The 23615-nt window shown below is 39.3% G+C and overlaps 1 protein-coding gene across 2 annotated transcripts in view; it reads left to right on the top strand.

Annotated features, from left to right (window-relative positions):
- cstf2 (cleavage stimulation factor, 3' pre-RNA, subunit 2) overlaps positions 1 to 23615 on the top strand; it is a 71214-nt gene that overhangs the window by 44603 nt on the left and 2996 nt on the right. For both annotated transcript variants that reach the window (XM_073058336.1, XM_073058337.1), the window contains 3 exons: positions 9674 to 9888; positions 12293 to 12376; positions 13882 to 14005. In XM_073058336.1, coding sequence (XP_072914437.1) covers positions 9674 to 9888; positions 12293 to 12376; positions 13882 to 14004 — 422 coding nt within the window. In that variant the 3' untranslated portion in view covers position 14005. The remainder of the gene's footprint in view (positions 1 to 9673; positions 9889 to 12292; positions 12377 to 13881; positions 14006 to 23615) is intronic.

The following is a 23615-nucleotide window of genomic DNA, read 5'->3' as shown; positions in this document are numbered from 1 at the left end:
TATGTAAATTGCAGTCAGGATTGTGGAGGAGAACTCCCTTGGTAAATAGAATGCATGGCATTTAGGTTGGGGGAACATGAGTTCGACAAAACCGTCACTGCCACATCAGAGCACCACCGAGGGTTTATCGTGAAGCACACACCTCCACCTCAAAATCAGCAGTTTGATCCATTCTGTAAACTGAGATGCCTTCTGGTCTGAAATTGGTATCTGGCATGCAGGGAGAAAGCATTGTCTTGCTTAGGCATAGAACACAACAGTTGCTCATTTCCCTTTGATACTGCAACCTTGCCGCCAGGTCCTCAATTTTGTTCTCCATTAACTTTGCATTTGCTGATAAGATGCTGGGTAAAGGGGGGGCCTATCCTTCTGCATTTCAGCCTGGCTTGAAGTCACACCCTCCTGCTTCACTTCCGACCATGGTGATAACGTTTCATCCGTTTAAAGGTGCTATACTTGCTTGGCCCACCAAGTCCTTCAGATATGAAATCTGTAGATCATTGTTTATTTAAAAGTACATTGCTTAGAAGGAAATTACAAGCTGCAGATTGCAGTGAAAGTAATTTAGAAGAGATATATTTAAAAGTATTGTACTTATTTAAAAGTATTTTTAAATGAACACTATTTAAATATCTCTTCTGAATTATTCTCAGAATGTTACTGTGGTTTACTGGCACCATCTTGCATGTTTAATTAATGGAAACATTTAATTCAGCCTATCATGTGGCAGCAGCTTAATGCATAAAAACATGCAGACATGGTCAAGCAGTTCAGTTGTTCAGAATGGGAAAGAAATGTGATCTAGGAGACTTTGATTGTGAAATGATTGTTGGTGCCATACAGGGTGATCTGAGTATCTCAAGCTCCTGATCTGGGATTTTCATGTACAACAGTCTCTAGAGTTTCCGCAGATAATGTGAAAACAAAAAAAAAAATCCAGTAAATGGCGCTTCTGTGTGTGAAAACCCCTAGCTAATGAGAGAGATGAGAGGAGAATGGATAGACTGGTTCAAGCTGACAGGAAGGTGACAGTAACTCATATAACCACACATTACAACAGTGGTGTGCAGAAGAGCATCTCAGAATACATTGAACCTTGAAGTGGATGAGCTACAGCAACGGAAGATCACAAGCATACCTCCTGTACCTAATAAAATAGCCACTGGTTGTGGGAGCATGAAGATCATGTTATTATCTCATAAAACATTGGCTAGGCCACAGATGAGAAGCTTTCCCTTCTCATTTGATAACTCCCTTGACGTGTTCCTTGAGAACTCCTCATTCTGCCTATGGTTTTTTGAGAGCAGGGCTGTATCTGCTCAGATCCATGTTTCCAGTCTAAGGTGGGGAAAACCCAAAGAACTTCGTTGTCAGTCTGAAGCATATATTTTAATGGACAAATCAGTCTCTTGACCTGTGTGAAATGCAAATCATTATCTAAATTAGAGGATGTATGAATGTGTGTGACTTGTTCATGTGGTGTATGTTGTGAGGGAATTAAGTATTGCTTTTTGGACTTCATCTAGAGTTATTGCTGGAGTTCAGCTAAATCTTGCAGCTATAAGTGCTACTCCAGTACTGTGCCTGCCCTGTTCCCTGCCTTAGTCATTTTGGTGTAACAGGAGTAAGTGTCTTTTATGGCATGTGGGTCAACTGTGTAACTGACCCCCATCGTTTCTTTCTCTCTAAATGCATACTCACGTGTGTGTAGTGCGAATAGATTGGTCCTTCTGACTCTGAGTCCAGCAACCCCGATTTAACCCTAACCTAATCATGTGACAATGTACAATGACCAATTAACCTACTATACTACTTTGGACCGTGGGAGGAAACTGGAGTACTCAGAGAAAACCCCCGTATTCCATGGGAGCACGTTCAGACTCCTTACAGAGAACTCTGAACTCGAGCATCCCAAGCTATAATTGCATCATGCCAACTGTTACACTGCCATGGCACCAGTAGTTTCTTTAGACATAAAGCTACTGTTTCAAATAGAGAATTTTCCAGGTAGCTTTCTAAAATTGGATTTTTGCAATTTTCTGTCCTGCTGTATTAGAAGTATAATTTTATAACTCTTTGCCAAAGGAACTAAAAAGGAAAACAATAATGTTGGAGATCAGTAGCAAAAATTTCAAAACAGCCTAAAAGTGTTTGCCAAAAATAACAACCTGTCTTATTGTTAGAACCATGCACACCCTTTCAATTTTTGTATCTGGTGAGCAGTGTGTGATTTCACTGTCATTTACTTACTGAACAATATTTATTGACTGATAGAAAATTATTTTAAAAGCCACTATAATTAAAAAAATTATTGCAGCTTTATAGCATCAAATCTATGTTTGATTACAGTTTTAGCTTAGAGAAAGAATGTGAAATCATTGCCAAGGTTCATGGGATAATGTTGATAAGAAATACAGGTTTAAAATAAACCTCCTTAGTACCTCAGTGCTTGCTTTTGCACCTCCCTGCTTTCTCCCCTGCCCCCATCTTCTCTCTCCCAGCTATCACTAGTAGTTATTTGCCTCCTAGGTTCATTTGAACCCTGCAGCTTTCCACCTCATGATGCTCGACATGGACCTCAGCATGATCCGCGTTACCAGGCTCTTATTTCTCAGCAAGACCCTCGTGGAGGGTCCTATCTGAATGTACATCAACTAAATGCACCCATGGGTGAGGAAATTCTAGTCCAGCTTCCCTGTTAATTCTGTAGGTTGGCTCACAGTTTCTGTATGAAACACCTTTCACAATGCTACTATAAAGTTCATTCCCAAGTTTAAGAAAAATACAGAGACGGTGAGGTGTTTATGTACCTTCCTTTAGCAATGCATCACTAAAAGAAGTAGGTACAAATAACTTAAAATACGTTATTTGACAGAAAATATATATATAATTTTTCTTGCTATATTGTTAGCCAGGCTGTGAGAAGAGTATCCAAACTGAGGCAGATTAATTTCCCTGTGGTTTGCCACTGATCTTTTCAGAAAGAAACTGATTCTTTGAGCCAACCAAAAATCTATAATTTGAAATTACATTTTGCAGTTTTTCTTGTTGGGAATAAGTTGTGATTTATTATTTTTGAGCAAGTTTCGGTTTTTATACTTAACAGTATTAATTTAACAATTTTAGTGGATGTTCTAAATTACTAGGGTTACTAACATATTATTGTGCACTTACTATTGATGGTACTACTATTCAAAAATTGGAACTTCGAGTTTCTTTTTCTGATCAATAAAACATACAAATCTGTACAAAAACGTATGCAGTATGTTTTCCTCAGAAGGTTACTTGTATCATTTGCATATTGTTTTATTTTTAAATGGTATACAATTGAATTTTTCCTAATTGTTGAAATTTACAAATGAGATTCTTCTAATAGCTAATCATCTGCTACGTTAATTTAGACAAATGTTAATATTCTACTTCACATACTTTAGTGGCAAATAGAAAGGCTAAGTGTCCTTCCAAACCTGGTATAAAAAGACATTTCAAAAAGAGGGAACAGGTAATAGATACAGCAGTGCTGGAAGGTCTGTGAACCCTGTGGACTTTTCTCTATTTCTGCATAAATATGACCTAAAACGTGATCAGATCTTTATGTAAGTCCTAAAACTAAAGAGAACCCAATTAAATAAGTGACACAAAAAATTATAATTGTTCATTGATTTATTGAGAAAAACAATCCAATATTACATGTATTTGGTGGAAAAAGTATGTGAACCTCTGTGGTAATGCCTTCTTCTAAAGCTATTTGGAGTCCGGCATTCCAATCAATGAGATAAGATTGGAGGTGTGGGTTGTAGAGGTGCCCTGCACTATAAAAAAGACACGAAGTCAGGTTACTGACAGAGCCTGCTCTTCTCAAGAAAGATCTACTTAAGTGCAACACACACAAAATGCTGGTAGAACACAGCGGGCCAGGCAGCATCTATAGGGAGAAGCGCTGTCTTCAAACAACAACACACACAAAATGCTGGTAAAACACAGCAGGCCAGGCAGCAAGTGTGTGTTGTTGTTTGAATTTCCAGCACTGTTCTTCAGTCCACAGTGAGAGAAATTGTCTACAAATAGAGGAAACTCAGTACACTGTTGCTGCTCTCCCTAGGAGTGGGCATCCTACAAAGGTCATACCAAAAGCACATCTTGTAATGCTGAAGGAGGTGAAAAAAAACCCAAAGGTAACAGAAAAAGATCTGAAGAAATCTCTAGAACTTGCAGAAGTCTCTCTTCATATGTCCACTATAAGAAAAACACTGAACAAGAATGGTGTTTATGGAAGACCACCACGGAGGAAACAACCACTCTCTTAAAAAAACACATAGAACCTGGGATGTTCTACAGTACTTCTGGGACAATGTTCTGTGAACAGGTGAGACAAAAGTTGAGTTTCCTGGCAGAAATGCATATTGCTATGTTTGGAGGAAAAAGAGCACTGCACACCAACACTAGAACCTCATCCCAACTGTGAAGCATGGTGGAAGAAGCATCATGGTTTGGAGCTGCTTTGCTGCTTCAAGACCTAGACAGCTTGCAATCGTTGAGGGAACAATAAATTCAAAATAGTATCAATACACCTTACAGGAGAATGTCAGGACAGCAGTCCATCGCCTGAAGCTTAATAGAAGTTGGATGATGTAACAAGACAATGATTCTAAAGACAAGAGTAAGTCAACAACAGAATGTTTTAAAAAGAAGAAAATTCGTGTTTTGGAATGGCCAAGTGGAAGTCCTGACCTTAATCCTATAAAAATGTTGTGGAAGGACCAGAAGCAAGAAGTTCATTCAAGGAAGCCCTCCAACATCCCAGAGTTGAAGCAGTTTTGTAAGGAGGGATAGCCAAAAATTCCTCCAAGCTGATGTGCAGGACTGATCAACAGCTACTAAAACAGTTGGTTGAAGTTATTACTGTACAAGGGGGTCACACTGGTTACTGAAAGCAAAGGTTCACGTACTTTTACCAGCAAATAAATACATGTAATATTGGATCATTTTTCTCAATATATAAATGAAAAGGTATAATTTTTTTTTGTTTTTATTTAATTGGGGTCTCTAATTTTAGGACGTGTGAAGACCTGATCATATTTTAGGTCATATTTATGCAAAAATAAAGAAAATTCTGCAGGGTTCACAAACTTTCTTGCACCGCTGTATATAACTAAACCTGCTTGAAACCCCAAGCATGATAGATTTTGCAAATGAGAATTGATATTCAGTTATTCTCTTTAATTGCTAAAACGCTGGAAATCCAAAGCAGCACACACAAAATGTTGGAGGAACTTAACAAGCCACGAAGCATATATGGAAAAGAGACTGGTCTTGATGAAGTTTCTCCAGCATTTTGTGTCTGTTGCTCTTTAATTGCTGCTTTATTCATTTGACTTTAACCCTTTCTGTCTGCAGTAGTCTTAGTATTAATTGAGAGCAAGCTGTATGGTGCAAAATTTAATAATTGAAGATTATAGAAACTGCCAGAATGAATTGTAAATTGTTATGGAAGGCAGAATGATTCTCAGAAGTCAGCAGCATTAAATTTATTAATCATTTTAGAGGAAGTGCACAAGAAGTTAACAAGAGAAAGGTAGGGTTGAGAATCCAAAGGATTTCTTGTAAGAGCAGATGATATGAGTAAAATATTAAAGATGAGAGGAAAGTTGTGAATTGTAAAGTTAAGGTAGATTGAAAGGAAAGTATTATTATTTCAATATTTATTGTATTATATATTCAACTCTGTGCCACTTGTGGGGAATGTTAATTGAAAAGCATAATCAGAAAATGTACTTGTATCTGGAATAAGCAAGAACTGGGGTAACATAATACTTGTGTCTAACAAAAAATCCATAAGCTAACAGTTTAAATCGATCAAGGTAGTGTAATTGATGTATACAGTATATGTTTTTTTTCTGAATCCATATATACCTCAACTACACTACTTTGTTCACCTTTAACTGTTACCTTGAAAATTTGCCATATAGGAGACTTATCAGGAAAATGGAAGCTTTGGTGGAATTAAAGAAGGTTGCTAAGTGTATTGGCTGGCTGGGAGCACAGGATAGTGTGAATAAATAGTTTTGGAATAAATGCTGATTTTCTAGTGTGATATCTAAGGATCGGGCTTGGGGTCATTGTTCTCTTCAGGTTTTTACAAACAATCTGTACTCTGAGAGCAGCTTTAGACGTTTAAAAAGGGAAATGGAAGCTTCCAGGTGCAGGCTGAATGGTATACACATTTGCCTTTCAATGGATATGAAAGTATAAATGGGCTTGTTCTATTATAGATATTTTTAAATTGTACAATAAACTGATTTAAATGTTGTTACATTTGGTTGCATTTAAACCACTTCATGAATTAAATATATACCAGAACAATGAAAGTGTGAATTGACAATATAATATTCTACCTCAACAGTTCTTTTCTTGTATTTTTGCCAATAAAATGTAATTATGTATCTATTAGCCCAAATGTTCGGAGGCTATAGACTTGAAAGGCTAATAAAGAATCAATTATGTATGCAGCTAATATATTGCCATATTAAAATTTTTCGCCTACAAATTTTATCTAGTACAAAAAGATTATTGGCTGGATTCTACAACGGTTCCCAGGTTACTGGTCACTGTTCCCTCTAAGCGGTGCTGTGCAGCTGGAATTTTCTTTTTATACAATATCTTATTAAAGTGCTGCTCAGTTTTCAGGTTGTGTAAAATTTTCCCGCTGAGAGCAATGATAGGTCCACGCAGCTGTAAAAAAAAATTGAGAGGGAATGTTGTGTTGGTACAGTAGTCCTTTAATGTCTGTTCATGGACTGAAGAGGCAGACTGCTGTGTTTCTCCAAAAAAAACTCCAGGATGCAGAACTGGGCTGAGAAGTGGCAGATAGAGTTTAATTTGCAAGGTTCAACTTGAAGGCAGAATACAGGGTTAATGACAGAATTCATAACAGTGTGGAGGAACAGCGAGATCTTGGGGTTCTCATCCACAGATCCCTTAAAGTTGCAGCACAGATTCATAGGGTGGTTAAGAAGGTGCATGGTGTGTTTGGCCTTCATTAGCTGGGGGAAGAGCCATGAGGTAAAGTTGCAACTTTATAAAGCTAGTTACACACTTAGAGTGTTGTGTACAATTCTGGTTGCTTCAACATAGGAAGGATGTGGAAACTTTGCAGAGGAGATTTACCAGGATGTGTGGGAATTAAAAAGCATGTTTCATGACGAAAGGTTCAGTGAGCTAAGGAATGGAGGATGAGAGGTGACTCGATAGAGGTGTACAAGATGATAAGAGGCATAGATCAAGTGGACGGCCAAATACATTTTCCCCAGGGCAGGAAACAAAAGGGCATAACTAAGGTTTTGGGAGGAAAGAATTGGGGGTGGGGGAATGTCAGGTAGGGTATGTGTGAGGAACATGCTGCTCCGCATGGTGGTAGAGGCAGATGCTTTATGATAAAAGAAAAAATAGAGGACCATGGGTGAAGAAAGGGCTAGATTGATCGTGGGGTAGTTTAAAGTCGGCACAACATTGTGGGCCAATTGGCTAGTACTATGCTGTGCTGTTTTTTTGTTTTATATTGACAAGGTGTGTAAGGAAACAACTACACCGAATAAAGAATTATTACCTGTTTTATGGAATCGACATCTTTATTAAGATGCTACAGAACAAACTTAAAACTACTGAATAGCAATATATGGCTTGCTGAATTCCAGGTTTTAAATGGTGGCTCTTTAGTAGTGAATGCATAGTCACAGTTCATTGTGGCAGTGTTACTGGATATCAGGAAAGCTGTTAGATTGTAGACTTGTCAAATGAGATCACTTCATTCTTTGTAATCACCTTTATCACTGACTGTATCAGGTTGTTAAATAAGTGATTTTGATGTCACGTCAGTGAGCTGATTGTGGAGTTGTAGTTTGTCTCAGAGGCTTAAGTATTGGCCAGTGTTTGTTTCCTTAGAAGTAGGTTGAGCCCTGTTCCATGGGTAGGTGCTAACTTGCATTCAATCTGCTCTTTCAGTCATTAGTATTGTCTCCGTGTCTGAGTTCTCATTTGAGATTTTTCTGAAGGTGTCCACCTTACTAGAGGTTTTGAACAAGAATTTGAAATGGTGCATGCAAGCCAACAGATTTGGTAACTGGATTTGCTGTTCTGATGTTAATAGGGATGGGAAAAAAATCAATTTTCCAAACCACTTTTCAGTAACATGGATGTTCATCCTATGTTTCTACATAATTAAGCGATTCTAAAATTCAGTACCAATCAAATCATGTAGAGGTAGGGAAAACCTATGGTGCTGAGTCAGGAAAATTCATCACCAAACTTTGAGGCTACTGCAAGCTGGCAGTGTTAAGTTGCTGCTAACTCATAGCTGAAGGACAAGCCCTTGCAAAAAAAGATGCTAGCCTGTGGATGGCCCAGGAAATTCCTATCAGTAACACAGCTAAGAAAAGCTGATTGCCCTAAGCTAAATCCTGGGGATTTTCTATTGGAGTTATCAATGTCTTGATTGCTTTTGATAGTTTCAAGTATTCAAAAAATGTACCTATAAACAATTAAGGCTATAAAATATATAAAAGCTCAACAACAGAATAAAATAATTAAATATTTAACTAAAATCAATTAATTTGGAGGAAAGAAAGCAAAGTAATTGTTTATTCCTTGCAGACATCCCTCTGCTTTGAAATAAATGGACCTGTGAAAAATTAGTCCTAGAGCAAAAACAAGTTCAGCTGACAATTTCCTCATCTTAAGTGGTAGAGAATTAAAGCAAGTTCACACTGTCTTTGTATTCCTACAATTCAATGTCAGCATATTTTTCAAAACTCAAAGAGCAGCTAGTGAGTTTGTGTGTACGGGAAAGACAAATGTGGAGATGCATACGCTGAGGAATGTCTACCATTCTGCAATTCCAAGCTCTTGAATTTAGAGTTGAATATTTGAAATGACAACATGCTTTTTTTAAAAGAAAAGTGAGGTCCTTCAATCCATAATCTGAAAGCAATCTGTCTTTTAAAACTATCAATTTGTTGTTCTCTAAACCTGTGAAACACTGAGGTTGTTTAGTGTAGGTTCTCTATCTTGATAACAGGATAGCTGCAGGTGTCAGCTTAACTCTGTTGATAATGTGTGACATGGTTATTCTTGCTGGAGGACTTGGGTTGATAACTCCATTGCAATGTTGAAAGTGGTCAGAGCAGGTTATTTGATTTGATTCTGATGGACGGGAAAAATAATGACTTTATTTAGAAGAATGCAAACTAGGTTTGCTGATTGCTTTCATGGGAAACAGCACTTGAAGACAAATATTGTGTACAGATTTGAATGTTTCCTCTGTTAAATGTTGCTTTGACTGTAGCAATAAGAGAAAAAAATAGAAAAGGTCAGTACAGTTTCCACTTCATTTCGAAATATATGCAATGTTAGAGATACTCAGAGGTTAGGCATTATCTGTAAAGAAAAAAGATAGTGATTCATATCAATGACCTTTGAGTTTCAGTTCCATTTTTGTGCTTAATTACAATGTATGGAAAATAATGAGCATATTTAATGTGGGAAGTTACTTAGATTATGGAAACAAAACTATTTAAATAAACCTTTATAATGAAGCAATGATAGCCATAGATATTAGTACTCTCAACCTATTGAAAGTAAAACTAAACATCTGTATTTAATTTAAATTTGTACTTAGGTGCGAGAGATCCCAGAGGAATTGATTCAAGAGGTATTGATATCAGAGGCCCTGGCCCAGGCCCCGGTCCTGGTCCAGGTCCAGGGCCAAACCAAGGCTCTGTCTCAAATCCCAGAGGACCAATGGCACCAGGAATGCAAGTTCAAGCCCCAGGTACACATCCGATAGGGCAGAGTGGGCCTCAGGGATCACAGCAACCTGTTCCACCTCGACAGGTAAGAAAAAAAACATCAAATTGTGCTGAATTATTTTAGAAAAGACTCTTAAAATTAATTCTGCCTTGATAGAATGTTTACTTGGAGTCATTAACACTTTTGTCCTGACTTTATTTTTTTAAACCTCCCTTATCTGCTGAGGTAGTTATTTATAAACCTTCAATCCCCTCTTAATGTAGATAACAGATACACAAAAATAGGAAAAGGTCCTGGGTTCTGTTGCTTCTCATCAGGATGTGGAATGCCTGTGCAAGTCTGAATTAGAATCTTGGGGCTCTTCCTCTATTGATGAGAATTACGGTATATTTAGTGATGAGCTACTCGACCATCTTCAGCATTATCATTCCAGAATAACTCCACAAATTTATGGGTGCTCTTAATATCACCTTTTTTCTTTTGTTCATGGTCTATAATAATTCCTTTAGTCTTTACTTGCAACCTGATTTTGAAAATTTCAACAGCCCCTGATTATGAGGTGTACATCTAAAACATGCCACAGCAGCTGGAGCTTTCAAATTCAAGTAAATTAAGTAATCCTGAGATGAAGAAAAAGATTTGGTGGCAGAAGTAGTAATTGTAAAGCTATCAGATTATTGTAACATTCACTCATGTTTTGAAACGGGTAATATGACATCCTTGCCATATCTGCTTCATGAAATAGCAGGTCTAAAAGTGATTTTAACTGCCTCCTGATCTCATCGTAATTTATAATGGATAATTCAATATTGCAATAATGTACACATCCCATGAATGTACAAGCACTATCACATGGTTGGTTTGAGGAGGCCAGAAGCTATTGAAAAACTGTAAATTTACTCTAGTCTATTCATGCAGCAGTTTGTGTGACTGTGATCTCTGTATTATGAAAAGGAGCTCAACGAGGTTAGTTTAAATATTTGACAAGCAAATCACAATCAGTGAAAACAGTTTTAAAAGAAATTAAAGAGCAAACACGAGGAAATCTGCAGATGCTGGAAATTCAAACAACACACACAAAATGCTGGTGGAACACAGCAGGCCAGGCAGCATCTATAGGGAGAAGCACTGTTGACGTTTTGGGCCGAGACCCTTCATCAGGACTATCTTTCCTTTCAGTTAGTCCTGACGAAGGGTCTCGGCCCAAAACGTCAACAGTGCTTCTCCCTATAGATGCTGCCTGGCTTGCTGTTTTCCACCAGCATTTTGTGTGTGTTGTTAAAAGAAATTATTGTGTTTTATTTGTCCTAATCTGTTATATCTTTAATCTCAAGCAATAACCCTGGCACTTCTAAGAGACAAGCTTCTATACACACAGTTTAAGATACTGCCTTTAGGTTTTGTTTTGCCCTTACTCTTAAAGGCGTTTTTTGTTAGGAATTGCGCAAATTCAGGTAAAAAGTTGTTTTTGTTCCCTTGGTATGAACGGTTGACTCCAAGTTGTGGCATTGAATCTGTCAACACATAATCCTCCAAAAGGAACAATATTTTTCAATTAATTGTAGCAATGATGGATTCATATAGTATTGGTTAATGTACACATATACCAAGATACAGTGAAAATCTTTGTGTGCCATTCAAGCAGATCATGCCATACCCAAGTACATTGAGGCAGTAAAAATCAAACAGTTTGGTAAATATAGCATTACAGTTAAAGAGAAAGCACAGTGCCAGTAAACAAAGTACAAGGGTCATGCAACACACACAGAAATGCTGGAGGAATACAGCAGGCCAGGCAGCATCTATAGAAAAAAATAAGCAGTTGATGTTTCAGGCTGAGACTGTTTACACTTCTCCATAGATGCTGCTTGGCCTGTTGTGTTCTTCCAGCATTTTGTATGTTTTGCTTGGATTTCTGGCATCTGCAGATTTTCTCATATGAGTCCTGATAAGGTAGATCATGAGTTTAAAAATTCACCTTTAGAGCATGAGAGGACTTCTATCCCATTATCATCAGAGTCTAATTAGAGTCCTTGAATCTAGTGGTACGTGCTTTCAGACTTTAGTATTTTCTATCTTTCTCCCATTGGGAGTGGCTAGAGGAGAGAATGAATGGAGTGGGAGATTCCTTGATTACATTTTCGTGAGGCAGCAGGAAGTGTAGACAGAGTTAGTAAAAGGGAGGCTGGTTTGCATGCTGGGACTGGGCTGTGTTCATAACTGCAGAGTGTTCAAATTTGCCTGCTATAATTTGGTGCTTTTCATTGATCTCCATGGATATTGTAATGGAGAGGTTTTAATTCTAAGTATAATACGTGATCTGGTTATTTATAATGCTCAGAAACTGTTTTCTTGGTGTAGATAAGGACGTTGTCACCTTTGCTGATAAGGTAACACAAGGTTCTTGTGCTAAGGAATTTCTGAAAATATCTTAAACATATGTTTAGACACGTTGATAACCTGCATGTATTGTGTTTATGCCTATCAGGGTCCTGCTCACCCTGTGGCTGGAGGTCAGCCTGGAGGATTCAGTCCTGCTCAGACTCAAGTGACACCACAAGACCATGAAAAGGTTAGTGAAACTAAGGGCAAGCTCAAATTTGATAGGCACCTGTCGATCCCAGGGGATCATGGGTTTGCACCTCTGGTGGACTGTCCAAGCCTGGGCAGGAAGATTTGAAGAACCATCTGTTGCCCATGCAGTGGGCTCCCTTTTCCACGACACTAATGCAGTCCAAGGGGAAGGCAAGCGCTGATACAGCTTGGTACTAGTGTCATTGTAGAGGTTGCCAGAGTGAAGTTGTAAACAACTTCAAACTGCTTAGGGACACCAGCTCTGGATTTCTTCCTCAATGTTTACTCCTGAAGTCTTTCCCATGGGTGGGTGTGGCCACAAGGCAGCAGAGGTTTAAAATTAGAGTTTTCCTTCTAGACAGACTGCTGTCCACGGCTGACAAGCCCCACCTGTCCGAAACAACTGGTTTTGAGGCACCAGTGGTCCGCCTTTGCTCCTTCTCTTGTCAGTAGAAACAGTTCCACCAGGCCTAGTAGCTAAACCATATGTGAAGACCTAGAGTTGGACTTGGTTATCGGAGGCTGTTAGAGTTGCACCCCATTTGGAGTACTTTATAGGTAGTGGGAGCTTATCCCCACTACCACCCCTGGCTATGACAATCTTAGGAGCCAAGCTCAAATTACATTGACTTCATTTTCATAAACAAATTTTTGGTTTCAAGTTAATTATCATTGTTACATAAATCAGATCTCTTTGCCAATTTTGTCCAGGATGTGCTGCATTTTGTTTCGGTTCAACTTTCTGATCTACTTAAGCTTGAGTAACAGGAATTGGGACAGGCAGTTTTCTGTGTAGGGAGAATACTGAAGATAAAATACATTGGACTATTCCTCATTGCCTAACAGCTGATTAAACAGTTGCATTAGACGATTGATTAGAAATCCCTAACTACTTTCACAAGTTAGGAATGAAACCGACAGGTGAATTATGATTAATAGTCCCTTTAGCTTCCAGCAGATGTGCACCTTCCAGCACAGTACCCTAATGTTATGAAGCCATGGATCAGTACTCTCCAGTCTTATACCCATTGTAAGCTAAGAGATTCACATTGAACAGAATGTTAACATCTTGACCTAGAGACAATGTGGACCTGTATTTGGACTCATGATCAGAAGATCAGATTAGCCCAGTGTGCTTCCTGCACAACACCTATACTATAGATCTGTGATGGACCACAAAACCTGTGTGTGTTTAATCTTGCACAACCTGGAGCTAGAGTTAATTTAATAGGTTGCATATCAAAGGTAAAATTTCATATTAATTTTTCATTGTAAAGTATTTCAAAACATCTTAAATCAATTTTTTGAATTTCAAAATTTGTTTAAATCGTTTGCTGAAAATGTGGGTAAACTGCGTAATTTTAAAAATATTTTCTCCAAAAGAAATGGCTTGACGGGCCATATATTTCTGTTCATTCATTACTTTCTACATAATTAAGGGAACTATAAAGTAGAAATAGTTTTGTTTCATTTTGACACTGTTTCTTCTTCTGTTTGGTCTAGGCTGCATTGATCATGCAGGTCCTCCAATTAACTCCAGAACAGATTGCCATGCTACCCCCAGAACAGAGACAGAGCATCCTTATTCTAAAAGAACAAATTCAGAAATCTGCAGGAGCTCCTTGAGGTATACTTGAGAAGTTGCTGAATATCTGCCTTGGTTTCAACATTGAAGTTAAAGAACATTTATCACGGTGTAGTTAATGGTTGAGAAATACTTGTTTAGCTTAGCTTGGATATTGGGCAATCAAATCAGATATTAATAGGTAGGTCAACCTATTGATCAGTGAAAGCTATTTTAAAAAATAGTATTGGTTCCATTTTGAGCTGGAGGAAGTCAACAAGTCAGGCAGCACCTATGGAGGGGAATAAACAGTTGTTGTTTCAGGCTGAATCCCTATCAGGACTGGAAAGGAAGAGTGCACAAGATGGGGTGAAGGGAAGGACTACAAGCTGGCAAGTGCAAGGTGGAGGTGAGACCAGATGAGGGTGGAAGAAGCTGGGGTTGATAGTGAAAGAGGTAAAGGGCTGAAGAAGGAGGAATCATAGCAGAGGACAGCTAACCATAGTGAAGTTAGAGATTGGTCAGTATGAAGTTGTGGGCATCACTGAGTTGTGGCTGAAAGAAGGCCACACTTGGGAGCTTAACATCAAAAGAGATCATTTGTATTGAAAAGACAGGTAGGACAGCATAGGAGGTGGTGTTGCTCTATTGGTAAGAGATGGAATTGACACCTTTAGAAAGAAGTGACATAGGGCCAGAAAATGTTGAATCTTTGTGGGTGGAATTAAGAAACTGCAAGGGTGTAAAAATCATGAGAATCGTATATAGGCCTCCAAATAGTAAGCAAGATGTGGGGTTGAGATTGCAAAGGGAGCTGGAAAAGGCATGTAATAAGGGTAATGTCACAATTGTAATGGAGGACTTCAATATGCAAGGGGATTGGGAAAATCAGGTTGTCAGATTGCAAGGGAGGGAATTTGAATGCCTGTGAGATGGCTTTTTAGAGCAGCTTGTGCTTGAGCCTACTCAAGGAAAGACTGTCTTAGGTTGGGTGTTATGTAATAACCCAGATCTTATTAGGGAGCTTAATGTAAAGGAACCCTTTGGAGGCAGAGGTCATAATATGATTGAATTCATACTACAATTTGAGAGGGAGAAGCATAAGTTACATGTATCAGTATCGCAATAGAATAAGGAGAATTACAGAGACATGAGAGAGGAGCTTGCCCAGGTGGAATGGCAGAGGCTCTGATGACAGGAATGACATCAGAGCAAAAGTGGCTGGAGTTTCTGGAAATAGCTCACAAGGTGTAGTACAGATATCCCCCCACAGTAGAAGTTTTTCCCAAGTGGCAGGGGTAGGCAACTGTGGTTGACAAGGGAAGTTAAGCACTGCATAAAAGCCAAGGAAAGGGCATATATGGTAGCAAAAGTGATTGGGAACCTTTTAAAATACAACAAAAGGCAACTAAAAAAGCTGTAAGAAGGGAAAAGATGAAATATTAGGGCAGAATAGCCAATAATATAAAGCTGGATACTAGAAGTTTTTCAGTTATATAAAGAGTAAAAGAGAGGTGAGAGTTGATATTGATACAGGAAAATGATGCTGTAGTAATAGGGAGGAAAGAAATGGCAGATGAACTTAATGGATACAGGCAGTCCCCGGGTTACGAACAAGTACCGTTCCTGAGCCCATCTTTAAGTTGGATTTGTATGTAAGTCAGAACAGGTACATCCAGTATTATTTAGTGTCAGTTAGTCAAACGTTTGTCTCAGTATATATTATATATTTTACCTTTCTATACATATAAAACACTTAAGAAACATATGTACTGTATTTCAATAATTAAACCACTGCATTGCTTAGTAATAATCGTAGCTTTCATTAGGGCAGGGCCTTTTGCATGCTCCATTATTCTCACTTTATCCTTTAAAATTGCTCTGGTTGTTGACTGACTGTAGCCTAACGCTTTTCCAATGACCGATGGCGTTTCACCTCTTGCCGATTGTTTTATTATTTCCACTTTATTTTCAATCGTGATCGTTTTCCGTCAACGAAACAGAAACACTACGGATTCAGCAGTAGCCGTGGGCAGCGGGTCCTGAGCTGCCCCGGGTCCTAAAGTCCACCCGCACTACGACAGGTTAAATGGGACAAGTGGGGGCGGTGCTGACCCAAATACACTAAAACATCTTAAACATAATATAGTACTGTACATAATAATAATACCGTAATAAAGTAACTACATACAGTTGCATCGATGTCTTGCATACTGGAAGGGGCATTCGTGAGGTAAAGTTATGATGGACCTGGTGCTGGAGAGTCAGGGTGTGATTCTGCTGCTGGAGATTTTTACTACTGGAGTCAGTTTCTTGAAGTAGGCATCAATGGAGGCTTGTACAGAGCTTTTCTTTTTTTCGTCATAAATAGCCTTGTAGCAGCTGAGGTTCTTGGTAGCTGGACGGTAAACTTTGGTGAAGTTTTGTCTTAGGTTGGGTGTTATGTAATAACCCAGATCTTATTAGGGAGCTTAATGTAAAGGAACCCTTTGGAGGCAGAGGTCATAATATGATTGAATTCATACTATTCAATAGTATTAGGATCTTGCTCTCTGTATTAGGATCTTGCTCTTCAAACTTCACCATCCCTGCTTCAATGAGACGAAAAGCTTCAGCTAACTTTTTCGTCGCAAACTTTTTTGGTTCCGGAGTTCCTAAGTCACAGTCTTTACCTTCTTCCTCAAACGCTATCATCTGCTCTAGTACCATAAGGTCTTCATTGGTCAGTTCTTCAGCATGGGAGTCGAGTAACTCTACAACATCATTTTCACTGATGTCTAACTGCAGTTCATTACCAATATCAACCACAGCTTGCCTGGCTTCGGCGATGTCGTCAGCTGTAAATCCCTGAGAAGCATGTGCAAACTGGGAGCGCAATTTGAACCACACTCCTTTTTTATTTGACTGCTTCACTTCACTCCAAGCATCAGCAATATTTTTTTATGGCATCATAGATGTTATAATCCCTCCAGAACTCCCTTAAGCTCATCACATCATCTTGGGTAGCCCTGACTGCTTGTGGGAAGGTCTGCCATAAATAATAGGCCTTAAAGGAGGCTATGACTCCCTGATCCATTGGCTAATGTAGCGATGTGGTATTGGGAGGTAAAAATATGACTTTTGTATTGGGGTGAAGGTCATCTAAAGTGCTTGGATGTCCGGATGCGTTGTAAAGCACTAGGAGAATCTTGAAAGGATTTTTCTTGGCCAAGCAATAACGTTCAACAGTAGGAACAAAATGGTTCAAGAACCAATCTTCAAAGGTGGCAATTGTAACCCAAGCCTTTGAATTTGCCTTCCAAATAATGGGAAGAGATGCCTTAATGATATGGCGAAGTGCCCTTGGATTTAGGGAGCGATACACAAGCGAAGGCTTGAGCTTGAAATCCCCGGATGCATTACCCCCAAGCAATAACGTTAGCCTATCCTTCGATGCCTTATGCCCTGGTGCACTTTTTTCCTCTTTCGAAATGTAGGTCCTTTCAGGCATTTTTTCTATAATAAGCCAGTCTTGTCTACATTAAATATTTGGTCTGGCAAGTAACCTCCCTCAATAATTGTTTTAAACATTTCAGGAAAATCACTCACAGCACTAACATTGGCACTCGCTGCTTCACCTTGCACTTCAATATTATGTAAATTTGCCCTCACTTAGAAACGATTGAACCAACCCCTACTCGCAACAAATTCTTCATCACAAGCACCTCCACTTGCTGTATGTGCAGCTTTTAACTCATTGAAAAGGCTTCGAGCTTTTCTTGCAGTAAAGCAAGGCTAATAGGAATATTAGGCTGATTTTGATCATCTAACCAAATTATCAATAGCCTTTCTATTTCAATAATCAAACCACTGCATTGCTTAGTAATAATTGTAGCTTTCATCAGGCCAGGGCCTTCCACATGCTCCATTATTCTCACTTTATCCTTTAAAATTGTTCCGATCGGTGACCTTTTCCAATGACCGATGGCATTTCAGCTCTTTCCATTTGCTTTATTATTTCCACCTTATTTTCAACCGTGATTGTTTTCCTTTTCTTTGATGTATCACCAGCACTTGCACCGGATTTAAGCTTTGGAGACATGGTTACAAGGGTAAATAAGAGAAAAATTTAAGCCAAATACAAAGTTACACACTCAGCACAGTGTTAGTGGCAACGTGATCTGACTTAAAATGGCGGGATGTTTTCATGAGCATCACAACGTAGTGCGTGCGTTTTGACAGAGAATGAAAAAACAAAAGAATGTGTTTCACAGACATTCCTATCTTAACTGCAATTACAAAACCAATTTCCAAAACCCTATTTCCAGAAAAGTTGGGATATTTTCCAAAATGCAATAAAAACAAAAATCTGTGATATGTTAATTCACGCGAACCCAAAAGTACAAAGAAAAGATTTTCAATAGTTTTACTGACCAACTTAATTGTATTTTGTAAATATACACAAATTTAGAATTTGATGGCTGCAACACACTCAACAAAAGTTGGGACAGAGGCATGTTTACCATTGTGTTACATCACCTTTCCTTTTAATAACACTTTTTAATCATTTTTGAACTGAGGATACTAATTGTAGTAGATTTGCAATTGGAAATTTTGTCCATTCTTGCTTGATATAAGACTTCAGCTGCTCAACAGTCCGTGGTCTCCGTTGTCTGATTCTCCTCTTCATGATGCGCCATACATTTTCAATAGGAGATAGATCTGGACTGGCAGCAGGCCAGTCAAGCACACGCACTCTGTGTCTACAAAGCCACGCTGTTGTAGCCTGTGCAGAATGTGGTCTGGCATTGTCCTACTGAAATAAGCATGGACGTCCCGGGAAGAGACGTTGCCTTGATGGCAACATATGTCTCTCTAAAAGCCTAATATATGCCTCAGAGTCAATGGTACCTTCACATACATGCAACTCACCCATGCCGTGGGCACTGATGCACCCCCATACCATCACAGATGCTGGCTTTTGCACCTTTTGCTGATAACAATCAGGATGGTCGTTTTCATCTTTGGCACGGAGAACTCAACACCTGTTTTTTCCGAAAACTAGCTGAAATGTGGACTCATCTGACCACAGCACACGGTTCCACAGTCTTTTGGTCCATCTGAGATGAGCTCGAGCCCAGAGAACTAGCCGGCGTTTCTGCATAGAGTTGATGTATGGCTTCCTCCTTGCGTAATACAGTTTCAAGTTGCATTTCTGGATGTCACTGTGTTAAGTGACAATGGTTTTCCAAAGTACTCCTGAGCCCAGGTGGCTGTAATTGTCACAGTAACATGACGGTTTCTTAGGCAGTGCCGCCTGAGGGCTCGAAGTTCACGTGCATTCAACAGTGGTTTCCGACCTTGCCCTTTACGCACTGAGATGTCTCTGAATTCTCTGAATCTTTTCGCAACATTATGTACTGCAGATGTTGAAAGACCTAAATTCTCTGTAATCTTGTGTTGGGAAATGTTCCTTTTGAATTGACTAGCAATTCTCTCACAAATTTTGGCACAAAGGGGTGAGCCACAACCCATCCTTGCTTGCAAAGACTGAGCCTTTGATGGACGCTACTTTTATACCCCGTCATGATACCTCACCTGTTACCAATTAGCCTGCTTAATGTGGAGTCTTCCAAACTGGTGTTACTTGAATATTCTGTGCACTTTTCAATCTTATTTTAACTCTGTCCCAACTTTTGTTGAGTGTGTTGCAGCCATCAAATTCTAAATTTGTATATTTACAAAATACAATTGTTGGTCAGTAAAACTATTGAAAATCTTTTCTTTATACTTTTGTCAGTTAAATAAGGGTTCACGTGAATTAACATATCACAGATTTTTGTTTTTATTGCATTTTGGAAAATATCCCAACTTTTCTGGAAATGGGGTTTGTAAAAACAAGACAGTATTCTTCAACACAGATTTTATCAGATGAAAGGTATAAAGTTTTGAGGTCATTCTTGGGCATTTTTTTCTGATCACTTGCTCATCTTTGACCTCTGTTAAGACATTTGCTTTGACAGTTCTCCATAAAGATGATGTGGCAAGCCTTTTGATGCTGATTGAACTTGATCAATTAGATAGCCAGGAGAGAAGATATAGTTTTAGCAGGGAGATGACATTTCCTGTTACCTGGGTTTCTGTTGGGGACAAGACATAGATAAAATCATCTGCAATGTAATGTTCCAGAGATATGAGATAATATTGCTAGCTGATCCACAGGATCAGCGCTGAGTGACGTGAGCTCAATGCACAATATTCTACCAGGTTTTATTTAAACATATCAATTACTTTTCCATGTAGCTTGCACTAGTCTTTAAATTCTGTTAGCTTTTATTTTCAAACCATGATGCCACACTGGCTGTCCTGAAGCCATTTTACTATTGGGTCTATTTATCATATTCTCATATTTTTCAAATTTTTCCCATCTTGTCTATGCTGTCCCTCAGAGTAACATTTCTGTATCTAATTCCTGGCAATCTCAAGCATGCCCATCAACTCCACCCTGATTCTTCTACAATCCAACAATTTCTGCAGCACTCAATTAACTTATTAGCCAGATGTCTTGGTACATATTGGTACTAATGACATTGGAAGGAAAAGCAATGAGGTCCTGAAAAGAGACTTTTGAGAGCTAGGTAGAAAGCTGAGAAGTAGAACTTCCAGGGTAGTAATTTCTGGATTGCTGCCTGTGCCTCATGCCAGTGAGGGTAGAAACAGGATAACTTGGCAGATAAACGCGTGGCTGAGAAGAGCAGGGCTTCAGATTATTGAATTATTGGGATCTCTTCTGAGGGAGGCATGGCCTGTTCAAAAGTGACGGGTTGCACCTGAACCTGAGGGGGACCAATATTCTAGTGGGCAGGTTTGTTAGAGCTGTTGAGAAGGGTTTAAACTAATTTGGCAGGGTAGGGGAACCAGAGTGATGGGACTCAGGAAAGGACAGATGGTAAGAAAGTAAAGATAGCATGCAGTCAGATTGTCAGGAAGGGCAGCCAGGTGATGGGACATAACCGCAGCCAACAGAGTGAGTATCAGTACCTTAGGGATGCAAAATCAAAAAGGGTAACAAATACGGTACTCAATGTGTTGTATCTCAATGCGCAGAGTATTAAAAAAATGTGGATGATCTTGTTGCACCATTACAGGTTGCCAGGTATGATGTTATGGCCATCATTGAATCGTGGCTGAAGGATGGTTGTAGTTGGGAGCTGAATGTCCAAGGTTGCACGTTGTATTGGAGGGATAGGAAGGTAGGCAGAGGGGGAGATATGGCTCTACTGGTAAAGAATGGCATCAAATCAGTAGAAAGATGTGACATAGGATCGGAAGGTATTAAATCCTTGTGGGTTGAGTTAAGAAACTGCAAGAATAAAATGACCCTGATGGCAGTTTATATATAGTCCTTCCAACAGTGGCTGGGAGGTGGATCACAGATTATAGAAACAGGAAATAGAAAAAGTGTATCAAAAGGGCAATGTTATGATAGTCATGGGAGATTTTAACATGCAGGTTGATTGGAAAATCAGTTTGGTAATGGATCTCAAGAGAGTGAGTTTGTTGAATGCCTATGAGATGGCTTTTTAGAGCAGTTTGTTGTTGAGCCTACTAGGGGATCAATTATACTGGATTGGGGGTTATGTAATGAACTAAAGGCGATTAGGGAACTTAAGGTAAAATAGCCCTTAGGAACCAGTGATCACAATATGATTGCGTTCAACTTGAAATTTGATGGGCAGAAAATAAAGTTTAACGTAGCAGTATTTCAGTGGATTAAGGGAAATTATAGTGGAATGCGAGAAGAGTTGGCCAAAGTAAATTGGAAGGAGCTGCTGGCGGGGATGTCAGCAGAGCAGCGATGGCGTGTGTTTCTGGGGGAAAATGAGGAAGGTGTGTATTCCAAAAATGAAGAAATACTCAAGTGCCAAAATATAACCATGGCTGACAAGGGAAGCGACAGCTAATGTAAAAACGAGAGAAGGCATGCAACAAAGCAAAAATTAATGGGAAATAGAGGATTGGGAAGTTTTTTTAAAAACCTACAGAGAGCAACTAAAGGAATCATTAGAAGGGAAAAGATGAATAATGAAAGGAAGCTAGCGAATAATGTCAAAGTGAATAGTAAAAGCTTTTTCAGGTATGTTTAAAAAAAATGCGAGTGGATATAGGACTGCTAGAAAATGAGGCAGGAGAAATAATCATGGGGGACAAGGAGATGGCAGATGAACTAAATGCGTAGTTTGCACAATCTTCACTGTGGGAGGCACTAGCAATGTGCCAGATGTGTGTGAAGGAAGAGAAGTGAGTGTAGTTACTATTACAAGGGAGAAGGTGCTCAAAAAGCTGAAAGACCTAAAAGTACATAAGTCACCTGGACCAGAGGAACTGCACCCTAGGGTTCTGAAAGAGGTAGCATTAGAGATTGTGGTGGCATTAGAAATGATCTTTCAAAAATCATTGGACTCTGGCATGGTGCCAGAAGACTGGAAAATTGCAAATGTCACTTCACTCTTTAAGAAGGGAAGAAGGCAGCAGAAAGGAAATTATAGACCAGTTATCCTGACCTCAGTGGCTGGAAAGATGTTAGAGTCAATTGTTAAGGACGAGGTGATGGAATACATGGTGATGCAGGACAAATTAGGACAAAGTCAGTATGGTTTCCTTAAGGGAAAATCCTGCCTGACGAACCTGTTGGAATTCTTTGAGGAGATTGCAAGTTGGATAGATAAAAAGGTTGCAGTGGATGTGGTATATTTGGACTTTCAGAAGGCCTTTGACAAGGTGCCACACATGAAGTTGCTTGCCAAGTTAAGAGCTCATGGTATTACAGGAAAGTTACTACGATGATTAGAGCATTTGCTGATTGGAAGAAGGCAGCGAGTAGGAATAAAAGGATCCTTGTCTGGTTGGCTGCCAGTGACTAGTGGTGTTCCGCAGAGGTCAATGTTGGGACCACTTCTTTTTATGCTGTATATCAATGATATAGATGATGGAATAAATGGCTTTGTTGCCAAGTTTGCAGATGATACGAAGATTGGTGGAGGGTTGGGTAGTGTTGAGGAAACAGGTAAGATGCTGAAGGACTTAGAAACATAGAAAATAGGTGCAGGAGTAGGCCATTCAGCCCTTCGAGCCTGCACCGCCATTCAGTATGATCATGGCTGATCATCCAACTCAGAACCCTGTACCTGCCTTCTCTCCATACCCCCTGATCCCGTTAGCCACAAGGGCCATATCTAACTCCCTCTTAAATATAGCCAATGAACTGGCCTCAACTGTTTCCTGTGGCAGAGAATTCCACAGAGCCATCACTCGTTGTGATAGATAGATAGATAGATACTTTATTCATCCCCATGGGGAAATTGTGAAGAAGTTTCTCCTCATCTCGGTCCTAAAAGACTTCCCCTTTATCCTTAAACTGTGACCCCCTCGTTCTGGACTTCCCCAACATCGGGTACAATTTTCTTGCATCTAGCCTGTCCAATCCCTTTAGAATTTTATACATTTCAATAAGATCCCCCCTCAATCTTCTAAATTCCTGCGAATATAAGCCCAGTCGATCTAGTCTTTCTTCATATGAAAGTCCTACCATCCCAGGAATCAATCTGGTGAACCTTCTCTGTACTCCCTCTATGGCAAGAATGTCTTTCCTCAGATTAGGGGACCAAATCTGCACACAGTACTCCAGGTGTGG

The sequence above is a fragment of the Hemitrygon akajei genome, chromosome 10 (assembly GCF_048418815.1).
Source record: "Hemitrygon akajei chromosome 10, sHemAka1.3, whole genome shotgun sequence".
Classification (NCBI taxonomy): Eukaryota; Metazoa; Chordata; class Chondrichthyes; order Myliobatiformes; family Dasyatidae; genus Hemitrygon; species Hemitrygon akajei.
This window is presented reverse-complemented; position numbering and strand designations above follow the sequence as displayed.